Genomic DNA, 22,719 nt, shown 5'->3' with positions numbered 1-22,719 from the left:
CTAAAAAAAAATCCAACTAAGTTCTGGACTTGTGCTAGGAATTGTTTACAATGGTCAAACGGAGGGATACGAATCCTCAACTACGTTAGGGAAATCAGTATTTTTAACTAATGAATGATAAATTGATTTAGAAAACAAAAAACTATTGTGCCAACCCTATTTAAAGTAGGATAAGGTCAGAGAAAATTAAAATATGGAATGCGTGTGTTCATCGCCTTTGCTGGCAGAGAATAAAAAAAATAATTATAAATTTAAATGCGGCCTTTAAGCTTTATGACGATTTGAATAGATAAAATATATTGTAGTATTTTATCTTGGAACCTGTTCTGTTGTAGAAATGTTTGCGTTGGCGCTAACAATACGCATGCCGGGCCACATATGTCGCCGGGAGTAAGCTGGGTGTAGGATTTAAACCTATTCAACCAAAAAGCGACCCTATGTCGTATTTTACTCATATGAAGTTTGCGAAATATATTTTCATTGTTATTCATTGTACCGGTTTTAGGTAAAGGTTTAAGGTACTCGTTGATGTAAGACTAATGAAAAATCCTTCCCATTTAAATAACCTTATTCAAAGTTCTTGATACTTTCTACTATTTATTCTTGTCCGTGGGAACATTTATTTGGAGTAATTCCGTTTTTCGACTGTAGAATACTAAACACAACAATGTAAACCCAATTAAGTTAATGGCAGTGGAATTCAATACGCTTGCAAATGACTCACGAAAGTTTTCCTCATAAATTCCTACATTGCGTGCGTATTCGCATTCAAACTGGCCAATTTGAATACTGGCCATCTTTCGGCTTCCAGACAGTAGCGCCTAGGAATTAGGTTGTCTGTCGAATGCTTAAATGAAAAATGTCTGGACACGCGAGCCGATACCGCACGCACGACTTTCGCACGCCATTCTTTACTTTTCCCATAAAAGTTAAATTTTTAAGCAACTTTCTTGTGCTGCGAATACATCTTGTATTGCTAAATACCGTACGACTTCAATTGTTTTAAACTTATTTAATTAAAATCTCAATAGACATAAATACATTCCAATACTTTTTAACCACACTAAATATATCGAAAAGCCTATTGAAAAGCATTTAAATATTGTATAGTATTAACCAAAATCAACGCAAGTTTTAGCGCATCTGCCCTATTTACTAGTATAAAGCAATAGGCAAACACGAATGCCTCAAAAACGGTCTTTTCATTTCAAAATAGAAATCGTAATGACGGGTCATTACGGTATCACGTCCCGAAGCCCAATCCATTATCCACTTTTAGCGACGTCACCGGCGACTTCGGTACGGCGACAGTTCCTTTTCGACTGATGAATGGCCCTCCCATCAATTGCAGATCGCTCGGCCACTTCATAAATATGTACACGACACTGTGCCATCACTTTTTATGAGCTGAAAAGGATCCGCTTGCGTATGATTGATGATCGGGAGCCGACGAGTGCGATCTTATTGATTGACTCGATTCGAGCCGTGTGTACTCGCTTGCTTACTTTTATAGCCACTTGGCATATTTTTATCTAAATCGAATAATATGCGTAAAGAGTGGAAACTGTTTAACGTGAAAATATATGATAAATCATTATTTTTTTTTCTTTTGAAAAACGGTTAAGTGTTTAGTTTTTCTTAATTTTTTTTGTAACAGTTCCTTAAACAATATTAAGGGAAAAACAGTGCCGTCACAATGCAAATCATAAACAAAAACACATTTGTAATTTGATAGTCACATTATCGTGTTAATGCCGTGTATAGTAAACAGTTGTATTATGCAATGTAATTTCTGTTTACTATAGCTCGTTGTTTGACAACATTAAATAAATAGAGTCTGATTGCTGGCGCCAGATATATGACACGATTTATTCAAATATTTAGCAATGAGAATTGAATTAGAAACATAGAGAGTTCGCCCGCGACTCCATCGTGGAATTAAAATAAAACTACAGTAGTAGCCTATGTGTTCTTTCCGACTATCCTCTACATCTATGCCAAATTTCATCGAAATCCGTTCAGTCGTTTAGGCTACAAACTCAATAAACATCCATCCATCTAAACTTTCTCATTAAGATTTAAACTTTATTAGTATTTCACATATAAGTCTCATGTAACCCAGTAATCTTCTGTTATATTCTACACCAAGTAAAGGTTAATGAAATATATTTTCTACAGCCTATAACTGTGGAATATTTGTATGAACAGCAAGTTTGAATTTCCCTTTATCTATACAAATTATTAATTAACATCATCATCATCATCATCACCAGCTCACTATATGTCCCACCGAGGAGCTCGGAGCCTACCCAAATACGGGGTGACTAAGCCATAGTCAACCACGCTGGCCAAGTGCGGGTTGGTTGACTTCACACAATCTTTGAATTTCTTCGCCGATATGTGCAGGTTGCATCACCATGTTTTCCTTCACCGTAAGAACGTCGGGTAAATTATGTACATATGAAAATGCGAAAAATCGAAAATCACATTGGTACATGGCGGGATTCGAACCCAAGACCTGTAGATTACAAGTCAAGTGTTCAAACCACTGAGCCACCGACGCTCCTTAATTTTTAACATAATCTAAACTAAATAATTACAAGTTTTTCCATACACAAATAACGCTACCATTAACCTCATACATAAAAGCCGGCAAAATGTTAGATTCCCTCGTATAGCGTAATCCATTTAATTGCCTCAGATTTAAACATACATTAATTCGCGTGGCAGGAAACTGGATCAGAGACAGGGGAAAAACATCCTGTGATTATAGCGGTGCGGTATGTTGATGGAGATACATTTGTTGTTACCCAACAAATAACTCCCGCGCGTCGCTCCGTTGTACGACATTCTCGTCCTTACCAAAGAATTCCTTGAACCTCAACATTTGTAACAGAATTTTCTATCGACCTCATTATGAAACTGAATATGCAGCTAAAACAGACTTCCCATCCAAATTATCACGTTACTTCGCAAACTTCATTATATCTTTTTTAAATTGTATCGGTTGTAATTTAAACAATTACATAAATACGAGTAAGTAATAAATTTCTATAAAAAAGAAATAACCCTTGTCACAAATGAACGAAAATGTATGATTTCGGATTTTATTTTATCAACCCCATTAAAATAACGGCGACAAACACAGTGACATCGATAGTACAGCCTAATGTAATGTTGACCCATTTGCGACATGCGGGTGTGTCCAAGGTTCGTTTGGCCATATCAATGACCGGCCTCACACAAACATTGGTCGCTACGGAACTATATTGATGAACTTTGAACTTATTGTGCTGAAGGCACTCACAAACGTGACTAGGCTAGGCTATCAGCAAGAAATCGATGCCACAACTTCGCTCTTGTTGGGGCGGGAGCAATAAATTCTTACATTCAACAAAGTTCACGCTTATATTGTGTTTCTAAATTTGGGCATTGAATGTTTATTGGGTTTAATGGATATAAATTTTCTTGTATTAAACAAGATTAAATTAATTGATTTATTAAGCGACACAATAAACATATTGTTAAAGGTCGATGTAAGTCATTAGAGACTGTGATGGATTATTCGCTTTTCACTTTATTAACTATCTTAAATAGTCGACGCATATATATATTTTCTATGTACATTTTATCTCTACTTTCAATAGTCCAAATAAGTATTCTAAAGAAAAGTAATCGATTGATTAGATCCTCTATTAAAATGTATTTTATGACATGATTTAAAAAAATAGATTTTTCATTTTTATTTACACAGTACTTGATAATTCACCGAACAAGCTTTCATAAGTACTAGTATTCCGCGAGGAAAGCTATGCGATACGAGAATAAAAAAGCTTCGATAAAAATGAGCGCAACTCGCTCGACTTTTTGAAATTCCAAGCACGTTATTTACATTGAAATACATTTGTTACGTCAATTGGAATCGTATTGCGGTGGAATTGAGTAGAGGATTGTGTGCGAGGAATAACAGCTGGAGGATTATTCTCACCAGTGGCTTGCGATAGAGCCGAGCGCAAGCATGATCCGTCGCGGGCTCTCATCTCACTGAATTTGCCGCCAAATATCCGTGAAACTGGCTACAGCCCAGCGTTTTTATGCTAATATGTAGTTTTAATTATAAATTTTATTCTGATTTAAGTAACCGTCCGTTTATTGTACCTATATAATCAGGCTACGAATTATCGATCATCTAATGGTTCGAATTCGTCATTCGACTTATTGTTCAATCAAGTATAAGCATTTAAGTCACATTGTGAAATCTATTTATGTATTTCAATTCGTCGAATAAACTCAAGCAACACGTGCGACACTTTTGCTGACGTTTTTTATAGTGAATTTGTTACAAAAGTACAAAAGTAGTGAGTTTGTTATGAAGACAAATCCAACTGGCAGTTATTTGCGTATTGTTATATGGAAACAAGATGTTTTAAAAGCTTGTATTTTTTAATATAAGCTTAGTTAATGATTGTAATTAATACTGTATGTTGTTACTTCGTGTTACTATGTGACTTCGTTTATAACTGTCCATTGACCGCTTCGTTCGATGAGTTAAAGTACTTGATAAAAGTGCAATTTGTGCCAATTGTGATCATCGTATCGAGCACATTGTGATGCTCGCCCGTATCGTCATTTGTCAATATTAATAACAGATGAGAAGGGTAGATCTTGTACTGCAGTTATGCGATAAATTATAAAATTGCTCTGAATTACCTATAGGCAAATAATCTATACTATCTATACTATTATAATAAAGCGTAAACACACACTTCTTTGTTGCCTAGGATGTCAGCAAGTACAGCATATTTTTGAATAATTCTTTTTTTTAATAAAAAGCTCTATATTTACGTCACGTTTTAGGCTATACAAGTATATTTTGACGCCATTAAACTTTGGGAGTAAATATTTTGCATAAAAACCCTAATGTGGGAAAGAGACCATAAGTTGCTGCCAACATCAAGGAAGCAAGGTTGCCAAGGTGTGTCATGTCACTTCATTTTGACATTTGCTATTGATAATTTGACAAATGTGAACAATAAAATAAAATTTTCATAATTCTATGCGGATGAATTCGCACGGGAATAGCTAGTAGTCTAATAATTTAAAAGAGGCGATTGTAATGTCATAATTAGATTAGTTAGAAAGAAAATAAATATTAAATCGTCTACGTATTATATCATTCTACGACATTACATTATTGGACGTACAATACGTACAAAATGGAGAACAAAATAGCCGAAAAAAATCGTTATTCCCCTTACATTACATACTTACATGACAATATTTATTTGCACATAAAATAAACGCTCCCGTCCCGCCGTCTTTACGATATTGCTTAATAAATTCCAAAAATGGCAACCAAAAATAATTTACGAGCCGGGTAACATGTGTTTAAATTATATTCTCACTAGTTGTTGCCCACGGTTTCACCAAGATGGATAAAACTTATTAATCCACGCGTTATTCCAGACTGATACATCTCAATTCTATATTGCATCTAAAAGCCCATGTATCTAGAGTTTCGTGGATACATTCCTACACCCGTCCAGACTTTTCTATTTATAATATTAGTCAGATGAAAAATATATAAGTACAGTTGCGGAAATACTCGGTGTTACACTTTAGAAAAATTTCCTTGTCCATTAACGAGACAAACTCCGCCTCTACAAATAACTAATTAGATAGCAGTGTGCAAACAAAGGGATAATAATAAAAATAAACTAGTCGTGTATCACTAAATGTACTTTCGTCCAGATACATTTATAAGCCGAGTCGTATTAATTTTTGTAACGCGTGTCATTTAAAAATTTTTAAACGATTGTAACTTATAAGCTGTAACACTGCCAATTTCCCAGATTGTACTTACATATTTCATACCTAAGAACAAAGTACGTCGGGGAATCTGATACGTGTTGTCGCCTAGACTCATCTCGAGCACCACAACTTTGTGTAAACGCTGAATATTCGTTAATAATTCGCATACCAGCTTTTCGTCTTTGACGTAGTAAGGGAATTTGCATAATATGCGCATAACGGTGTTAATGTTTTAAAACATTTTCTTTATTATATTGTATAAATAGTTAGACTCTATTAATTTATAAAAATAACAACTCTTAGATCCCATCTGATCGATATTACAGCAACAAAAGCATTCGCAAATAATGTATCAATATGGATTTTCCTCAAATCGGCGCCGGGCGTTAGAGACACTGTATAAAAAGGATAGCACATGTTTTAACTAAATTGTATCCTTTAAAACGTTTGTTTTACATAACGAGTTATCAACAAAGTCCTAGTGTATACTTTATAGAGATAAGAAATATGATTTTATTCTCGAAATGATAATGTCAAAGTGCAACGGTTCTGACATTACGCTATTCATACGCGTACGTGTGTAATCTAAGTGACAAAGTAAATTAAAAGTGAAGTAATTTGTCAGAGTACTAAAGTTTCATTCCGCCAACATTGAGTTCAAACCATACAGTGGACTAGACACCTAATTCACTTTACTTTAATGTAATTACGCAGATTACATTTCTTCATACATTTAGAAGTATTATTGTCATATTTATATATTTTTAAGTATTTTAACCTTTCATAAGATGAGGCTTTTTTCTTTTAAAATCTGCAATTACAATCAGATAATGTTATGTAGTTGATCAATTACCTTTATTCTGGTATACAAGGTTTAAAATTCAAAAAGAGATTAACCAATCGACATATAACATCTTCATATCAGAATGTGAAAATTAACAGAAGAATTTATAAAACATACAGTTTATAGAATGTCAGAATTTGATGTCATCCTGTCAACATTCGATTTAATAATTAAAAAGTATATTATATTTTACAACTGTAGTCGAAATTCGTCTTAAAGTTTGCACATAGAGTTATTGATCAAAGCAAGATGTACAAGTATGAGAGAGGTCTTTACTGAACTGTCGGCATCTTTGATTACTTTGCTCACAACTCAAACGAGATTAATTTTAACATATTACGTTTGATATCAACTTTCATTTGCAATATGATTCCAACTTCTTCGTATTTACGTTAAAGTTTTGTATGTACCAAACACGTAACTTATTCGTTACGCTTCTGTGGAATGAAAGAAAATTTTACGCAGATATTCAATTTAATTATATTATATTTTATTGATGAATATCATTTTATAACACTTTCATAGAAATACAAAGATAAATGCCCAAAAAAATCAAAACCTTTGAAAACTTATTCGACTTCATTTGTTGAAACAAGCAGTTGGAAGAATTCCAACTAAAAATGTGTTTTTTTTAGATTTTCTCCCAAATTTATATTTACGTTTCGATGTTAATAGGTCGATGTTGAGATCTCTAACACATAACTCTTGACGACTTACTTTAACCGTTTTTGATGACATAATTTTTTATATTTTTTCACAAAGATCGATAAAAAACTATTAAAACAAAAGAACTCAATAAAACAAACCAAATAAATTTGAGTAGTGTGAAATGTAGTTGAAATTTTACGTTTATCATCAATCTTAATTTCATAACTCCAAAAAGAAATACGATGATTTTTTTCTATCGATTATGACGCAAACAAGGCCAATTAAACTCGATTGAAGCGAGCATTCGCGAACGGGCACATCGATCACGGCTCGCACTCGACAGCCCCTCGGCCAGAGGGTATCTGCCCCCACTTGTACCGGGTTAATCGTCAATGAGAGTCATCGAGCAAAAATTGACAAAGCCCTCATCTGCTTCCACGATTATCTAAACTAAATTGATCCAACATACACAAGATATTACATACTTTTTAGGTTAAGTTTCAAATTATTCAAATAATTTCATCACTTCAAATATGTACATCGTTATGACAATTACTAATCACACTTCAATTAAGCTTTTTATCTCTCATATGTATTTATTCCTTTTTTGTACATAATATATTTTACAAGATTTGTATAAAAATAAAATAAAACGTGTTATAAAAAAAATAAAGCACCACCGGCTGCAGAATCTGATGACTCGAGCAACCACTGGTCAGAGCTCCTGAGACTGGAACATCACTATGCGTGCGGTTTCTAAAATAACTGCCTATTGGATTAAGCTTATTTTTACGTCAAATATCTACATTTTAATTCTACTAATTGGAACTTACATCGACATACAAACGAGCCAAGCGCCGAAACTATTTCGACATCTGGTTCATGCAAGCGTGTAGCGTAAAGCAGCGGACATGTCTCTACGCTCATTACCGAAATTGGACGAATTCACTAATTATTTAACAGCTTCGATAGTTTTATTCGCTCTCTTTTTTTTACTTTAAATAAGTGTACTGTAAAAAGCGGATATGTTTATAACTACACTTCTAAATACTTAAAAAATATATTTGAATGAAAATAAAACTATACAGGTCAACCAGACAGTTTGCGCATGACAGAATGTCATCGTTAGCCAAATTCAAATGCAATTTTTCACTGAATTCACGAAACCGTTTGATTACTAACTTCAATCGAAAATATTTGTTTCAATAAAACGAATAAAAGTTTAATTTTTAACTATACTAGCTTTCGCCCGCGACACCTTTGGCGAGGAATTAAAAAAATTAATGAGTAGTCTATGTGTTCTTCCAAATTATGTTCTACATCTATGTCAAATTTCATCGAGATCACCAGCAGTTAAGGCTGTAAACTATAACAAATATCTGTCCATCCATCCATCTACACATTCGCATTCATAATATTAGTAAATCAAGACGTTCACGAGATTTGATTTTCAAAACTTCAATATTGCCAACAATTTGTAACATAAAAACATCAAACGAATATACAAAATCCAGATACCTTCGGATGGGATCGTTCGGACGACTGATTCAATTGATTTGAGACGCGGCCACAATTTCCTTCGCTAAAGATCAAACCAATCGTACGCAGCGTGTCCTCACTGATGGGGATTATTATATCATTTGTGAAACGTGAGCTGAATCCATAAATCTTCCTTACAAATGGACATCTTTTGCTGAGTTTCGAAAAAAAATATAACGTTATGTTTTTTGTTTCCGTTCCAACGATTACAAATGATAGGAAGCTTAAGCTGGTGTTGCGAAGAAATAGACAAGCAGAAAAAACTACAAGCAACTATAGTAAGTATAGTACATGTGGTCAGCGTGAGGGGAATTTTAACGAAGACATATTTTTAAAACATTATACACTTACAATGTAATAGATTGCAAGGATAATACCAACCATAAACGTGGCCAGCTGGTGACCTGGCTATATCTAGGGAGAGAGGGACTGAGCGGATAATATTAATGAGGTCTTATTTAAAGTAGTTTTACATTTTTTGATTCTCTAGGTTTGAGGCAGCTCTTCACCTACCCGCCCTTGAGACGCCAGTTTACGGCTTCATCACTATTTTAAATTCGTTAGTAAAGCTTACCAATTCCTCAGGTGATCCCGGTTCCTTCATACCATTGCTCTTATCCGTGCTTCCCGTCTCTGTAAACAAAAATATCCTTCTTTATATTCCAATAAGAAGACTGAGACATGCGAAGAATAAATTCTAGATACGGATACCGTTTAAATGTATTTGGTTCGAAGATATAATGCTCGCTGACAGTTTGTATTGAGAAATCACTTTATACTATACTAGCTGTTGCTCGCGACTTCGCCCGCGTCAAATTGAAAAATGTAGCCTATGTTACTCACAGATAAATTACCTTTCTAGCGGTGAAAGAATTTTTAAAATCGGCTCAGTAGTTTTTGAGTTTTTTCATTACATATAAAAATAAAAATCTTTCCTCTTTATAATGATAGTATAGATCAACGTGTTCCAAAAGTAACATTTTGACTACTAAAAGGATGTTCTTTGCAATTTTATTCCGAGTTTCAACCATTTCGAATAAATGCAATTTTGAACAGAAAAGCGGACATTACGCGAAGCTTAAATTATCAATGCGTAAAATGCTTTTAATCCAAATGAACATTTATATTTATTATAGGATAATCTTTCGACTGAAAATTGAATGAATCGATGCAAGCGAATGATTTTATAAAAACATGTTTATTGTGTATAACACCGTTTTGTATTATTTATGAAATTACTAATGAATAAACAAAAAGCCAAAATAATATCGTATTAAGCAAAAAAAAAACAATTTTATTCAATGTCAAATCTTTCTAGTAGTATTATAAAGTAAGCAATAGAAAACTGAAATGCAGGAACAATATTCCTATTTTTTATGAATTATGAAAAGTGAAATCTGTAAGAAAATATAACCTAACCATTCAAGATCTTAACGTGTTTTTATTTTATAACTACGGCATAACAAAGTATAAAAACAACAACACAACCAAACTACGGATAAAAAAATGTTTTCTCAATTCGAAAATCATTTAAACTGCAATTTAAACAAAAAATAAACGTAGTGACACGAGAATTACTTTTTTAATAACACGGCTGGCAATTTTGCTTTTAATAAAATTGTTTTTTGAACGTTTGTATTCGTAAATAGGGTCATAAAAGGCGTTGATTGAGGCTGCAAGTGACGCAATCAGAGTCGCTTCAGGCGCGATGAATCGAAACAAATTAATAACAAGCCTTGTTAGCGACGCCCGCTGTTGCATTTTAATATGTTACTTATTTTCCGGGTACAATTCGATTTAAGGAAACCTCAGCGATAATTAAGTTTACTCGTGTAACAATTTCATAGTAAAAGTTAGAGGTGTAAATTTTTGAATTTTAAACATCGCCTATTTTCATAATTCTACTTTCGAGCAACCCATCAGTTTTAAATAAATATCATTACATAAAATCATTTATCCATCTAAATAAAGCACTTCATTTATTTGTGTAAACTGCAGTTTTAAATAAATAATAATAAGAATTTATAAATTTTACGATATTTTGTATTTAAATCAAGAAAATGTTAGTCCCATTTCCAAATTAACTAGAGGAGTTAGTGGCGTGTTCATTTAGTCGACGTCAGAAGCGAATCGCTTCGTCAATAAACTTTGTTACACGTTAAATCCCCGCAACACCAAATTCTAGTTCATTTAAATACATATGAAAGAGGATTACCACTAGTGTTGTCGAATTTACAACACCCTAAACCTTTATTAACATACCTGTCGAATACAAGCTCAGTTTATATCTTACTTAAAGATCTTTAAACACTAGTAAGTGTTGAGATTTTTTCTTTCAGTAACTATAATTAAATAGAAAATAGTTCACGACTCACATTATGCATTGTGATGTACTTTTTATGTAGGGAAAATGTTAGTAGATTATTATTAAATTACTAATATTCCCTTTAACCATAACAACTAAGCTCTGGGCTTGTGCTTGTATAGTTCACAATAGTCGAATGGTGGGATTCGAACTCTCGACCGCAAGATCGGTAGTCCGTACCCCAAACCATTAGGCTATTGGCGCTTAATATAATACATTAATTAAAAATAGTTTTAGTTACAATAAAATAATGAACGGGATTAATATTAAACTAGTATTTGTCGTTGATCGAACACTTTTGACCTAAAATATTTGAACTTTAAAATAGGTTATTAGACAACACTATTAACTGGGAACGTGGAAGTTAATCAGGTTGTGCATAAACCGGTGACAAATTGCATCGCACATTTCGCTTACTGGCTGGCTCATTGTAACACCGGAAATTAATAACAGAAAAATAAATTTGACGTTTAATTTGTTGCGGTCAGTGATGTGTCGATAATTCAGACTGTTATGCGAACAGAGGATTAACATATTAATTATGCTTAATATACGGAAATGAAACAATGAATAATTGTTATATGATGTAAGATTTGTTGGAATTTTTTACAGAAATAAAATGAGAACATTTAATATGAATGATTGTTTCATAATTCTCTGTTCACGCTGACAACATAAAAAGTAATATTCATATTAACAGACGTAAGACCGTAGTTGTTTCACAAACCTGAATGGATTATACGAATTTTCGCGAAGTAATTGTCACATCATGGTTTACCGCAACTATAAGAAAATAGTCTTACGTGTTCGCTTACGTACAACCGCATCAGTTATGTTAACGGTGATATTATCCTCATGGAATTTTCAACTATGAAACTAGTAATCATAAAGGCTATATTTCCGTCTTTATATTTCGAGAAATGATTTCCGTAAACGTAATCCAGTTACAGCTGAAAGTAAATGATAACTGGCGATTACGAAATGGAATGTAAATTGTTTTTTCGCGTTGTGACTTACTGGTTTCAGAGGTCAAAAACCGGAGCTCTGTTGATAAAAACGTCTGTCACTAAACTAGCTACAACACGGCTTACGTAACTAAGGTACCGAAACGCTTTCAAAAACTTTCGCCAGTAAAAAGATCGGCTACCGTTTCAGACCTCTCACCGGTCACGTTCCTTGTATCGAGGTGACCGAAGGGGTTTTTGTTACGTGATAACTTCAAGTCTCCAGTTTGCCAACTTACATATCGTATTAGCATGAACAAGAAAGTTACTAAGTTACGTGAGAAATTGTTATCGAAGCAGTGAGAACAGTATTACTAAACATGTTAGAATATGTTTCTAATCACAACAACCAACATCAATGTTAAGAAATGATGAACGTTGAATGTGAGAATCGATTGGATAGTAAAGTAGTGTGCAATCGTTCTTGTTGATTTATCAATCATGAGACTTTTTCTATCAATTCGAACATTTAAGATCATGATGTTAACAAAGCTATGTAGTCGTTGATAAAAAAAGCTTGTATTCAAAAGACATTTTCAAGGTTGACGTAAACAATGGAATTCTGTCTTCACAACAAAAATTGTTATCTATACTAATATACAGTGGAAAGATTTCTATTTTTGTATGTATTCGAATAACTAATAAAACTTGGCCGATTTCAAAAATTCTTTCACCATTGAAAAGGTGTTATCACTGAGTAACATAGGCTACTTTTTCGAATTCCATACGGACGAAATAGAGCAACAGCTTGTCGCGAATAAAAGTGTTAACAATAAAATTCGAAACGTTTTGTCTAACTCTGACATTGTCGTTATATCTTATGTCTGTTAATATCTTAAACCTTTGTTCTTTAAAACATTATTCTATGGTGACCGGAACGATATTGTGAGAACTTAAATTGAGTTCTCCACTTTCTTAAACTACTTTGTATTATGCAGAGCATTGTACGAAAGGTACTATGCTAATTTTGTAAGAAGGGTTTTAAGTTTTAATTAAAATAGGTGAGATTAATTTCCCTTTGAACCTACACGTGTAGTTTACAAATAACAAACTGTAGTTTGAATACAAATTATATACTTAATAAAACCGACACGTTCTGGTTATGTGTTAATTAAATTATTGTCAATTACAATCTAAATAACTAAAAATAGGTTAGAAATTGTCAGAAATTGTTTTACAAACTTGCAGAGATCAATATCGGAAGAATCTTACTGGAATACTGATATAATAAATTGGAATGTTATCTTCAAAACGGCTGCAAGATTTTTTTTAATTCCGCGCGGACGAAGTCGTGAGGATATGTTAGTATTATATAAATTTACAGTAAGAACATTTTGAAAATAATTTGTATATATTATCTCTATGACAAGAACACTTACAACGGAAATTTCAGCGCTGAAAAGCAAAAGGTTTGATAATAATCATAGCATTGAAAACATTTTATAAGGTATTTAAAAGAAATTAAAATACTTAAACGCTCAGTTGTTTTTTATTCGCAATACAAGTAATTAATTGGTTTAATTTCGTGAAGCATAAAAACGTCCGACCTAAGAATTATTTCAATAGGCACATAAAAGATTTATTTACCGAGCCCTTAATGAAAAATAAACAAACCATCATCAGTAACTAGCTGATGTTGAGTGAATAGTAAAATTCGACAATTTCGCAAACGTTTTGACAATTCGAATATCGTCGGAATTAAAAATCATAATTGTTACAGTTAAGACTGGCGTTAACTGAGTTTAAAAATAATATTAGTGTGATCGGGATAAAACAATCAAATCTAAATTGCACTTGAAAAGAATGAATGAACGTGAACATTTGACTTTCTATACTTATATTATAAAGAGGAAAGATTTGTATTTTTGTATGTATTGAAAAAAACCCAAAAAATACTGGACTGATTTTAAAAATTCTTTTACCATTAAAAAGCTATGTAATTAGTGTACGTCATAACATATACTATTTTTTTTATTATTTTATAATTTTACGCAGACGAAGTCGCGAGCAACAGCTAGTGTTTATATAATTTAGACGTTGAATTGCAATGAAATAAAATAATTATCAAACCATTGATGTATTTTAGAAAGACATATGCAGTTAGAATCCCAGATATCCGCAGGTTGTGTTAATTAAGGCTTCAGCGGCCGCATGGCGCAGCTTCGTTACGTGTCTACGGGGAATGCTGCCTTGCACTGGACGTAAAACGTTTATGCCGTCTTAATTACGATCGCACAGTGTAAATGTTTAATCGGCGTTTGTTGCTGACAACGTATCTGACAGGTAAATTATAGGCTATACATTAAGTTTACGCCTGTCTGTTACTTGCATATTGCATTCAGAAAAACTAAAAATAATTTTAGGGATAAACAAATTTTTTTTTCAATTTAAAAAAAAACGAGACATTTGGTTTGGACTGACAGTATGTTGAAATATGTGACTAGCTGTTGCTCGCCACTTCCTCCGCATAAAGTAAAAAATATATAGCCTTTGTTATTCACAGATAAATTACTTTCCTAATAGTGAAAGATTTTTTAAAATCGACCCAGTAGTTTTAGAGTTATTTTTTAATAGACATAAATACAAAAATCCTCTTTAAAATATTAACATCGATTAGGTTATCCTCTCCGTCTTTAGAAACATTCTAAACCACAAGTCACGCTATTATCGATAGTATGGATAAGTAAAGTTACGTTAACATTAGTTAAACGAATCTATCCATAGAGAATTATAACGAAATATCGAAGGGTATAACCATCGCGCCACGAGGCTGCCGGGCACACTAATCGATTGAGTCTACAAAGTTTCACTGGCCATCAATAACGATAGCGTCAATTAAAAAAAAAATACATAAATCGAGCATCTCTTTATTTTGGGATGTCGGCCAAAAAGTAACGAAGCCATCTGAGTAAAAGATCAATTTAATTTATTTGAATAAATCATTTACAATATAATTAAAAGTTCATTTATTTATCATTAGTAAACAGTTCTAAAAGTACTAATTATTTCTTTGTTTACCTCAGTTTGCTTTCGAACCATTTCATTATAAATGAGCACTTACAATCTCATTACCTTACTACTTAAGTAGTCCGCAACCACTTTTCGCACGAAGCTTAGTCCCAAGTAACAGAGCGAGAAAAAGCTATCCGAGTCGCCATATTAAGTAATATTTTAACGCCAGTAAAATTCAAAAACTAAAACCGTTGGTATTCGAGGATATCTAAATTTAAAAGCGTATCAAACGTAGATATCGTGACCTTACTTCACGAATCATTCTTCAAATAATGTTGTATTCAACTGGGACAAGACAAGACCTTGGTTTATTTTTATAATAGTTTTGTAGGCGGAGTTAATAAGCATACTTAATTAAATGCTCGATTAAGATTATAGATAGCAGCGAAAAGATTTAAAACTTTTAGTGGTAATTTTAAAAGGTAATTGGAGAATCATATTTACCTTCAGTCGGCTCATGATAATCGAGTAGGAACCTGTTGCCGCTGCGTATTTACGTCGCATAAAATTTAAGAGGAACATGACTCGGTATAAGGCAATAAGGCGATTATCATAACAACTGTTATCTTGCCTGTCTCAGTTAAACTTAGCTTATTAATTTTAAATCGAAATAGTAAGCGACTTTTAAATTACAGTAAGCGAAAAACTTAAAACTATACTTTTTAAAATATCATTTAGTTTAAAAAAAATTGAGCATTGTGATATGTTATATAGAATTTATTTAAAGATAACATCGCCTTATTCTTATGAGAGGATAATATTTCAAAATAAATACACAGTAGAATCTAATTATTAATTTTAGATTTTTTACCCAAAACAAATATTCATTATCATGAGTTCATAGGTAACGTTTCCAAATAAAAATACAATTAACATGACATATATAAAAAATTGCGTCACCGGAATAAATTGGTCGGCAGCAATCGGTCACATCAATCGGTTCACTGTCTCGCAATGTTGAATGACAATTGTAAATTGACTAGAATAAATCTGTACTCTACCATTTTTTATTTACCCTTATTACCCTACGTTTGATTTTAGGATAAGTGGAACGATGTAGCAATCAATGGGGCAGGCCTACCTTCAGCAGTGGTCGACCTATGGCTGACAATGATGATGATGCTGATGAGAATAATGTATAACAATGAGACCTGTGTTAAATGTATCAAGACGATTGTAGACGTATAGAGAGAACATATTCAACTCAATTGTGTCGTCACACCCATTAGGGGGAGACTTGTCACAAATAAATGACAATATAACTTGTAGGGAGCCAAGAAGGTGCATGCGGTTAGACCGTGTGCGCCCTCCCGCGATTCGGCCCGTATGACCTGAGGGTCGGTGGAGCCATGGGTGGTGGTGGTTTAAAAAAAAAAGAACATATTCAACGTATTAGCAAAAGTTGAATTGGAAAAAATTGATGTTTGTTTTTTTGAAGTCAATTTAACATTTAAAATTAGGCACGAATTAATATTATCACCATGTTTTTATATCAATATAAAGAAATAGGCATCTAACTGGTATAGTTATAAACGATACATTTACTACAACAAAGTTTACTTTTTCTATAAAAAGATCTAAACAACCAATTACTGGAAAACTATTACAAACAATAGACGTGTCCAGACATTTAAAAACTAAGAAATGAAAACAAATTCTAAAACGGATACAATTCAGGTTTTTTACTATCAAAGCCGCTGGTAATTATAATTTTCCCCAGCGGCGCACAACCTGAGTACATCCATAGAACGCCTAGGAATGCTGTGGAGCCGCCTGTCTGCTTCATAAATATGGAGCTGGTGATTATATGACATATTTAAAGTTTTTTCTAGAAGCGTATCCACTGCTTAGAAGATGCACTTATGGTTGAAGTCTTTACTAATGGTAGATTAAATTTAAGCGTGCTTAAATTTTAAGCAACTGCAATGATCTTGAAAACAGATTTGTCTCTACGTAGATGTTTTATTCATTTTTTTTATACAGGAAAACTGGACATGTTAGTTTTCGCAACTGAGCAATGAAAATAATAGTATGATAATCGCAAAGAACATAAATACAAAACAGAGGAGTAATTATTACGTACTTGTATAATATTTATTTCATTGTAAATATATGGTTATTCCCTGATCCTTTAGTAACGACTAGGTATTAACATTTTTTAAAAGAAAATCATTTTTGAACTACAAGCAACGCACATACATCAAGACTTATGCTTGGAGCAACAGCCACATTCCTGTACTTCACGAATGCCTGTAGGCAAAGAACAATTTACTGAGTATTAAGATTCCAGAAACTCAAACGAAAGTACAATCGAGAGTCAAGGTTACAATTGAATTCTTTAAAAGAAATTCATGATTAAAAAAAGACAAACAAATAGATGGAGATGCTCATCGTGACGTCACTTTAAGTGTTTTAAGATTCGATCCAGTATTCTACCGTATTACGTACTCCTTACATATTTGGTAACATTATCTTGGTGAGAAAATATCCTTAACGAGTTTCCCCAAGTAGAAGGATTAGTAAGAAAACAAAAGACAACCTCAAAGGATAAACTAAAAATAAATCAAGCCAAAGAAAAGTAAGTCATTTCTTACAGAGACTTGCGTAATAATTATCGTAACGTATTAATAGTTGTGCTTTCAAAACTTTACTCCTACTTAGTAGTTATTTTAAAGCTTGTGCTTAAAGCATTAATCGTCTGTAACCACTGGTTTACGACAGATAGTTGCGTTTCAAATTACGCTAATGGTTAGGAAACTACGCCCACCTAATGTGCGTAAAAATGTACAGACTATTGTTATAGTAGCCGTCACTTAGATTACGTTTAATGAGCTATGGCACGACGAGTATAGGAACATAGTTAGCAGTGACCGTGCGAACGACATTGTAGAACTTGAAACCTATGAACCTGAACTGTCTTGACTATAAATGGTATTCACATAAAGAAATGTATAAGTACATAGCAGAAACCCCCTTGATTTATTCCAATCCTCACGAGAACGACTGGTCTTGAATCTAAAAGGCATTTCCTTGCGTTCTTGCGTACATAATACATCGATCATGAAAGCACTTATCTAGCTAATGGTCTGTGTAGACGTAATAATGAGATTTTACTACATAGATAAATTCAATTGAAATACATTTTCACTTGAGTTAAAGTCTATTATTTTTATTTAAACTATATAGTTTTTAAAAATACCTAGTTTCATGGAATTTACATTCATTGTAAAGCATTTGTAAAGTAAGTCATTTGCAGACGTTCCGATTACAATTAAAGAAAAAAAAACATAAAAAGTCGTAATTCTTGGTACAATATTTAGAGTGCTGGCATATTAGAGATGGTACTAGTCTGGAGAATGCCTTCAGGGCACGTGTCGGCCCCAAAATTTGTTCTAGACTCGTCTTTAACACACATACAACAGAATGTAAAAAATTCAAATAATATTCGTAGCCAAAAATACGAAACCGAATATTTAATACTTCTTATGTACTATTTAATTATGTACCATATTGCTTAATAATAGCAGGTAATTCTACAATAAGTTTGTAAACGAATGAAGGTTACTAAGTAAGGCAAAATAAAATACCACAAGGCCCGAATTGACGATAGATAATATGCGGCCGAATATTAAAACGACGCACGCTTAAACACTAAATTCTTTTCAAATTTTGACGTCCATCAGATTGTAAGCGGCTCTGACAAAGCCAAGTATATATTAGTCTTTTCAGTATCTGGTCGATGGAAGGCATAATGAATGTTTGGATAAAGAGTCATCAAATGGTATTTGTTAAAGAAATTTGAAAGAACTTTACGGAATTTTCAATTACGAGATACAAATAACTTATACTCGTAACTTTATAATTAAAAAAATATGTATTCCTGATTGATATGTTTGTTGCAAAATTAAAAATTTTAATAAAATCCTTGCAATTTTATTTTAGTATAGGTAACTACATTTTAACGACGACCAAAAGAGTAAAAATTTAACGTCCAATATGCAATAGAGCGTTAACACGTAGCTTCAATTGCCAATCAAGTCCAACCATAGGAAATCCAGTAAACGTTTCCATCCAGGGCAATTCCCATAGCAATCGATACAATAACCTAATGACAATAGATATCGTAAGCCAGTGCATACCAAGAGGAATGACTTGTAAGATCGTGACTAGACGATTTAGTTTCTATACGAAAGTTATTACCTGCATATTTGAGTACGTGGGTTCTTGCACAACGGTTGCCATTATAAGTCGATATACAACGCTTATGCTTTGGTGTTGATATACAAAGCTTATGACTCACGCAGTTGTTGGTTTTAAATAAAATCCGATTACCAAATGATAGGTTAGTGTTGTTAATTGGTCTATTAAAAAGATCTTTTACAACGTAATCTTATTTTTGACCGACTTCTCAAAAGAAGGAGGTACTCAATTCGTCTGTATGTTTTTTTTCTAGGGCAAAAACATTTATACAAAAGAATATTGTTGGCTAACGTCTGAATATTGTAATGTCATTTATGCGGGTTTATTAAGTTTCCACTTATTTTGTCATTGCCTAGCGATTGATTAGTATTACGTTGACCTATGTCAAACTCGAGTGACGTTTTGAATCGAGTTTAATATTTTTTTTGAACTAAAGCCACTAACAAATGGTTAAAATAGCGGGGAAACCGACAATTAAGCATGTACCGCGTCAAAATGATAAGGCCACGCTCAAACTCCAAATTCCTTATGAAATTTTGATGTTTATCAGATTGTAAGCGGCGCTTAGTATTTAAGTTTCGTTTCAATATTTGGCTGTCAGTTTCTTTAAATAGAACGAGAACAAACACATTACTGTATTGTTTTTTCATTAATATATTACTGTAATTATATTCATATAAGCTATAGTTAAATTTTATTAAAACAACACGTAACAAAACTTTGATCGAGAAATACAAAGCGTATTTATACAGTCCATGTACCGTAAAGGTAAGGTATTTCAATAATAAAGTTAGGCTACAATAAGGTTACTTCATTACCCTGGAATAACAGTAACGTTCTAAATACACGTACCAGATACAATAAAGGTGAAAGTTGGCCATTTGAGTGGTTGAAAAACAAACTAAAACCCGAAATATCCACTGACCTTTACATCCTTACAACGATCCGCTTCTAGTCCCAAGTAAACATTGAACGAAAAGAACAAGCCATTTAAGGCTAAGGCTCATTTAACAGCAAACATTTTAATAAGATAAAACTAAAGGGGAACATATTCGATTACCTTACAGTTAAAAGGAACGAAAATAGGTACAAGTGTTGCATATAATAATGTACCTAAACGAAAACGCTTACGCCGGGTCGCAAACTTGTTGAAGAGTTGAAGCCAGTCTTTACCTGAATTAACAATCTAAAATGCCTCAAATACATCTGATTAGTCGGTTCAAAATATTGAGAAAGAGAACAATAAAAATGGTACGACACACGATGTGTCTAGACATAAATTACTTTTAACCGCAAGAAAGCATATAATACCAAACATATCTGTATTTATTTTAGGTACAAATGTAGACAAAACCAGATTCTAAATTGATATAATCATTTGTAAATATCACAACTGTATTTACATAATTCGCAATTGCTTTCAATTGATACTAAGCTCCGTACACAAGGGTTAACCAAACACCTGTTCACAAACAAGGATCGTAATTCTAACGTCTCAAAACAAACAGCATGTGGACTATACATTACGGTGCCAGAAATATAAACAAAAACACCTTTGTAATCAGAACAAGCGATGTGCGATTAACATACTAAACGGAACGATAACTATTACGTATAATGAACACCAATGAGTACTAGGCTAACAGCACTGTGTATTGCTAGATTCAAAGTTTATATCAGCTCGATGTTAACTTCAAAGGTTTTGTAGGGATACCATGCAGTCCGACAACAGTTGGAGGATAGTGCGTGCAGGATTGTGGCCCGTGGCCTAATCGCTTTACTTTTCACTGATTCTAAACATGTGATTCAGGCAGCGTACTATTTTGATCTGTCATGAAGTTTGCATATCAGTATACTGACGTAGACTGGAATTAAGTAAAATATTTACACAGTTCGAGGTCGGCGGGTGTTCGCTTATATATTAGGGTCTTTTGCTGCGTCATTGGCTAACACGATTTATTGACCAAATCTTTATACAGGCCCTTGTTAGCTTGATTAGGCATTCGATATTGAACAGGTCGGAGTTATTAACGTAATTCTGCAAAATTCAATTCTATCAATATTTATGAAAATAATTACGTTTCATTTAAAACGACATTTGTAAGTTACTTCTAAAGTTTACTATAATTATTAGGATTTGTTAAACAACAATATTACTACGAAAGATTTATAATTATTAAAAACAAAGAAATAACCACAAATACTCTATATAATACACGGCATACTCGACAACAATCATTTAATGATGATTAATTATTATTTTTACATACATATTACAGCGTAATAAACGTACATTAGCCAATGTTAATGACCTAAGAGATGAAAAACAGATAATCATTGGACACGCCCTAAATAATTTCGGTATCGTACAGAACTACCTACGCTGTGTCACGAATGGTTAGCAACGGGATTTATGTAGGAGTTTGCTAGCGGCGAGATTCAGACGGCCATTATCAAACATACATCTAGTATTAGTAAAAGCTCACCACTAATACTAAATGTTAACTATATTGTAGGAATCTTCAAACCTACTATTACACCTAGTAATCAACTGTTCCTACAGGCTGTAACATACACTTTCTACGAACTAGTGATGTGAACCAGCATGTGATATAGCTATTATACTAAAATATCTCTGATATCATCCAGAGTCCATATCTGCAACTAAAACTTAAAATTATTCCATTAATTTTCAATATTCTTTTGTTTCTTGTATAAATTTAAGTGGCGCTAATAATTATCTTCATCTAAATTGTATTGATATTGCAAGCACATCCCTATTGCTGTAGGGAAGTCTTGTGTTTGTATGGCCGACAGCTGCACAGCCCGACAGCGGCTCTCAACGTCCCGACAACTGACAAGCTAAGCCTCGTCCACTCCGTTCGAGTCGACTGGAAAGCCACAATATTTAGACCTATCAAGCGTATTAATAGTGTAAACATGTTACTACATCGAACATTTACATTAAGTACTGCTGAAAAGTATATCATTTTTTATAGCTTTTTTTATATAATTTGAAGCATTTCAAATATCTTCGCCATTCTAGGTGTGCGCAGGCTCTTACAATCAACAAATCCACGTCCGTTAAAGCTGTATGCTTCCGTATAATGCCGGTGGCGCATCTGGCCAGCGCATGCGCAACCTATTCCTTATTCCAATCAAACTAATACTTATTTACTAATAATATAAATGTGACAGTTTAGATGGATGGATGTATGGATGTTTGTTAGAGTTTGTAGCCTAAACGGCTGAACGTATTTCGATGAAATTTGGTGTAGATGTTGAGGATAGTCTGG

The 22,719-nt window shown here is 33.2% G+C and overlaps 1 protein-coding gene across 2 annotated transcripts in view; it reads right to left on the bottom strand.

Moving 5' to 3' along the window:
* The window catches only part of LOC106101568 (apoptosis-stimulating of p53 protein 1), a 174,441-nt gene that overhangs the window by 87,809 nt on the left and 63,913 nt on the right, over positions 1-22,719 (bottom strand). For both annotated transcript variants that reach the window (XM_013280835.1, XM_013280836.1), the window contains one exon: positions 9,417-9,475. In XM_013280835.1, the coding sequence (XP_013136289.1) occupies positions 9,417-9,475 (59 nt within the window). The remainder of the gene's footprint in view (positions 1-9,416; positions 9,476-22,719) is intronic.

The sequence above is a fragment of the Papilio polytes genome, unplaced genomic scaffold, assembly GCF_000836215.1.
Source record: "Papilio polytes unplaced genomic scaffold, Ppol_1.0 DF823980.1, whole genome shotgun sequence".
NCBI lineage: Eukaryota > Metazoa > Arthropoda > Insecta > Lepidoptera > Papilionidae > Papilio > Papilio polytes.
The sequence above is the reverse complement of the archived record's forward strand: the minus strand, read 5'-3'. Positions and strand labels throughout refer to the sequence as shown.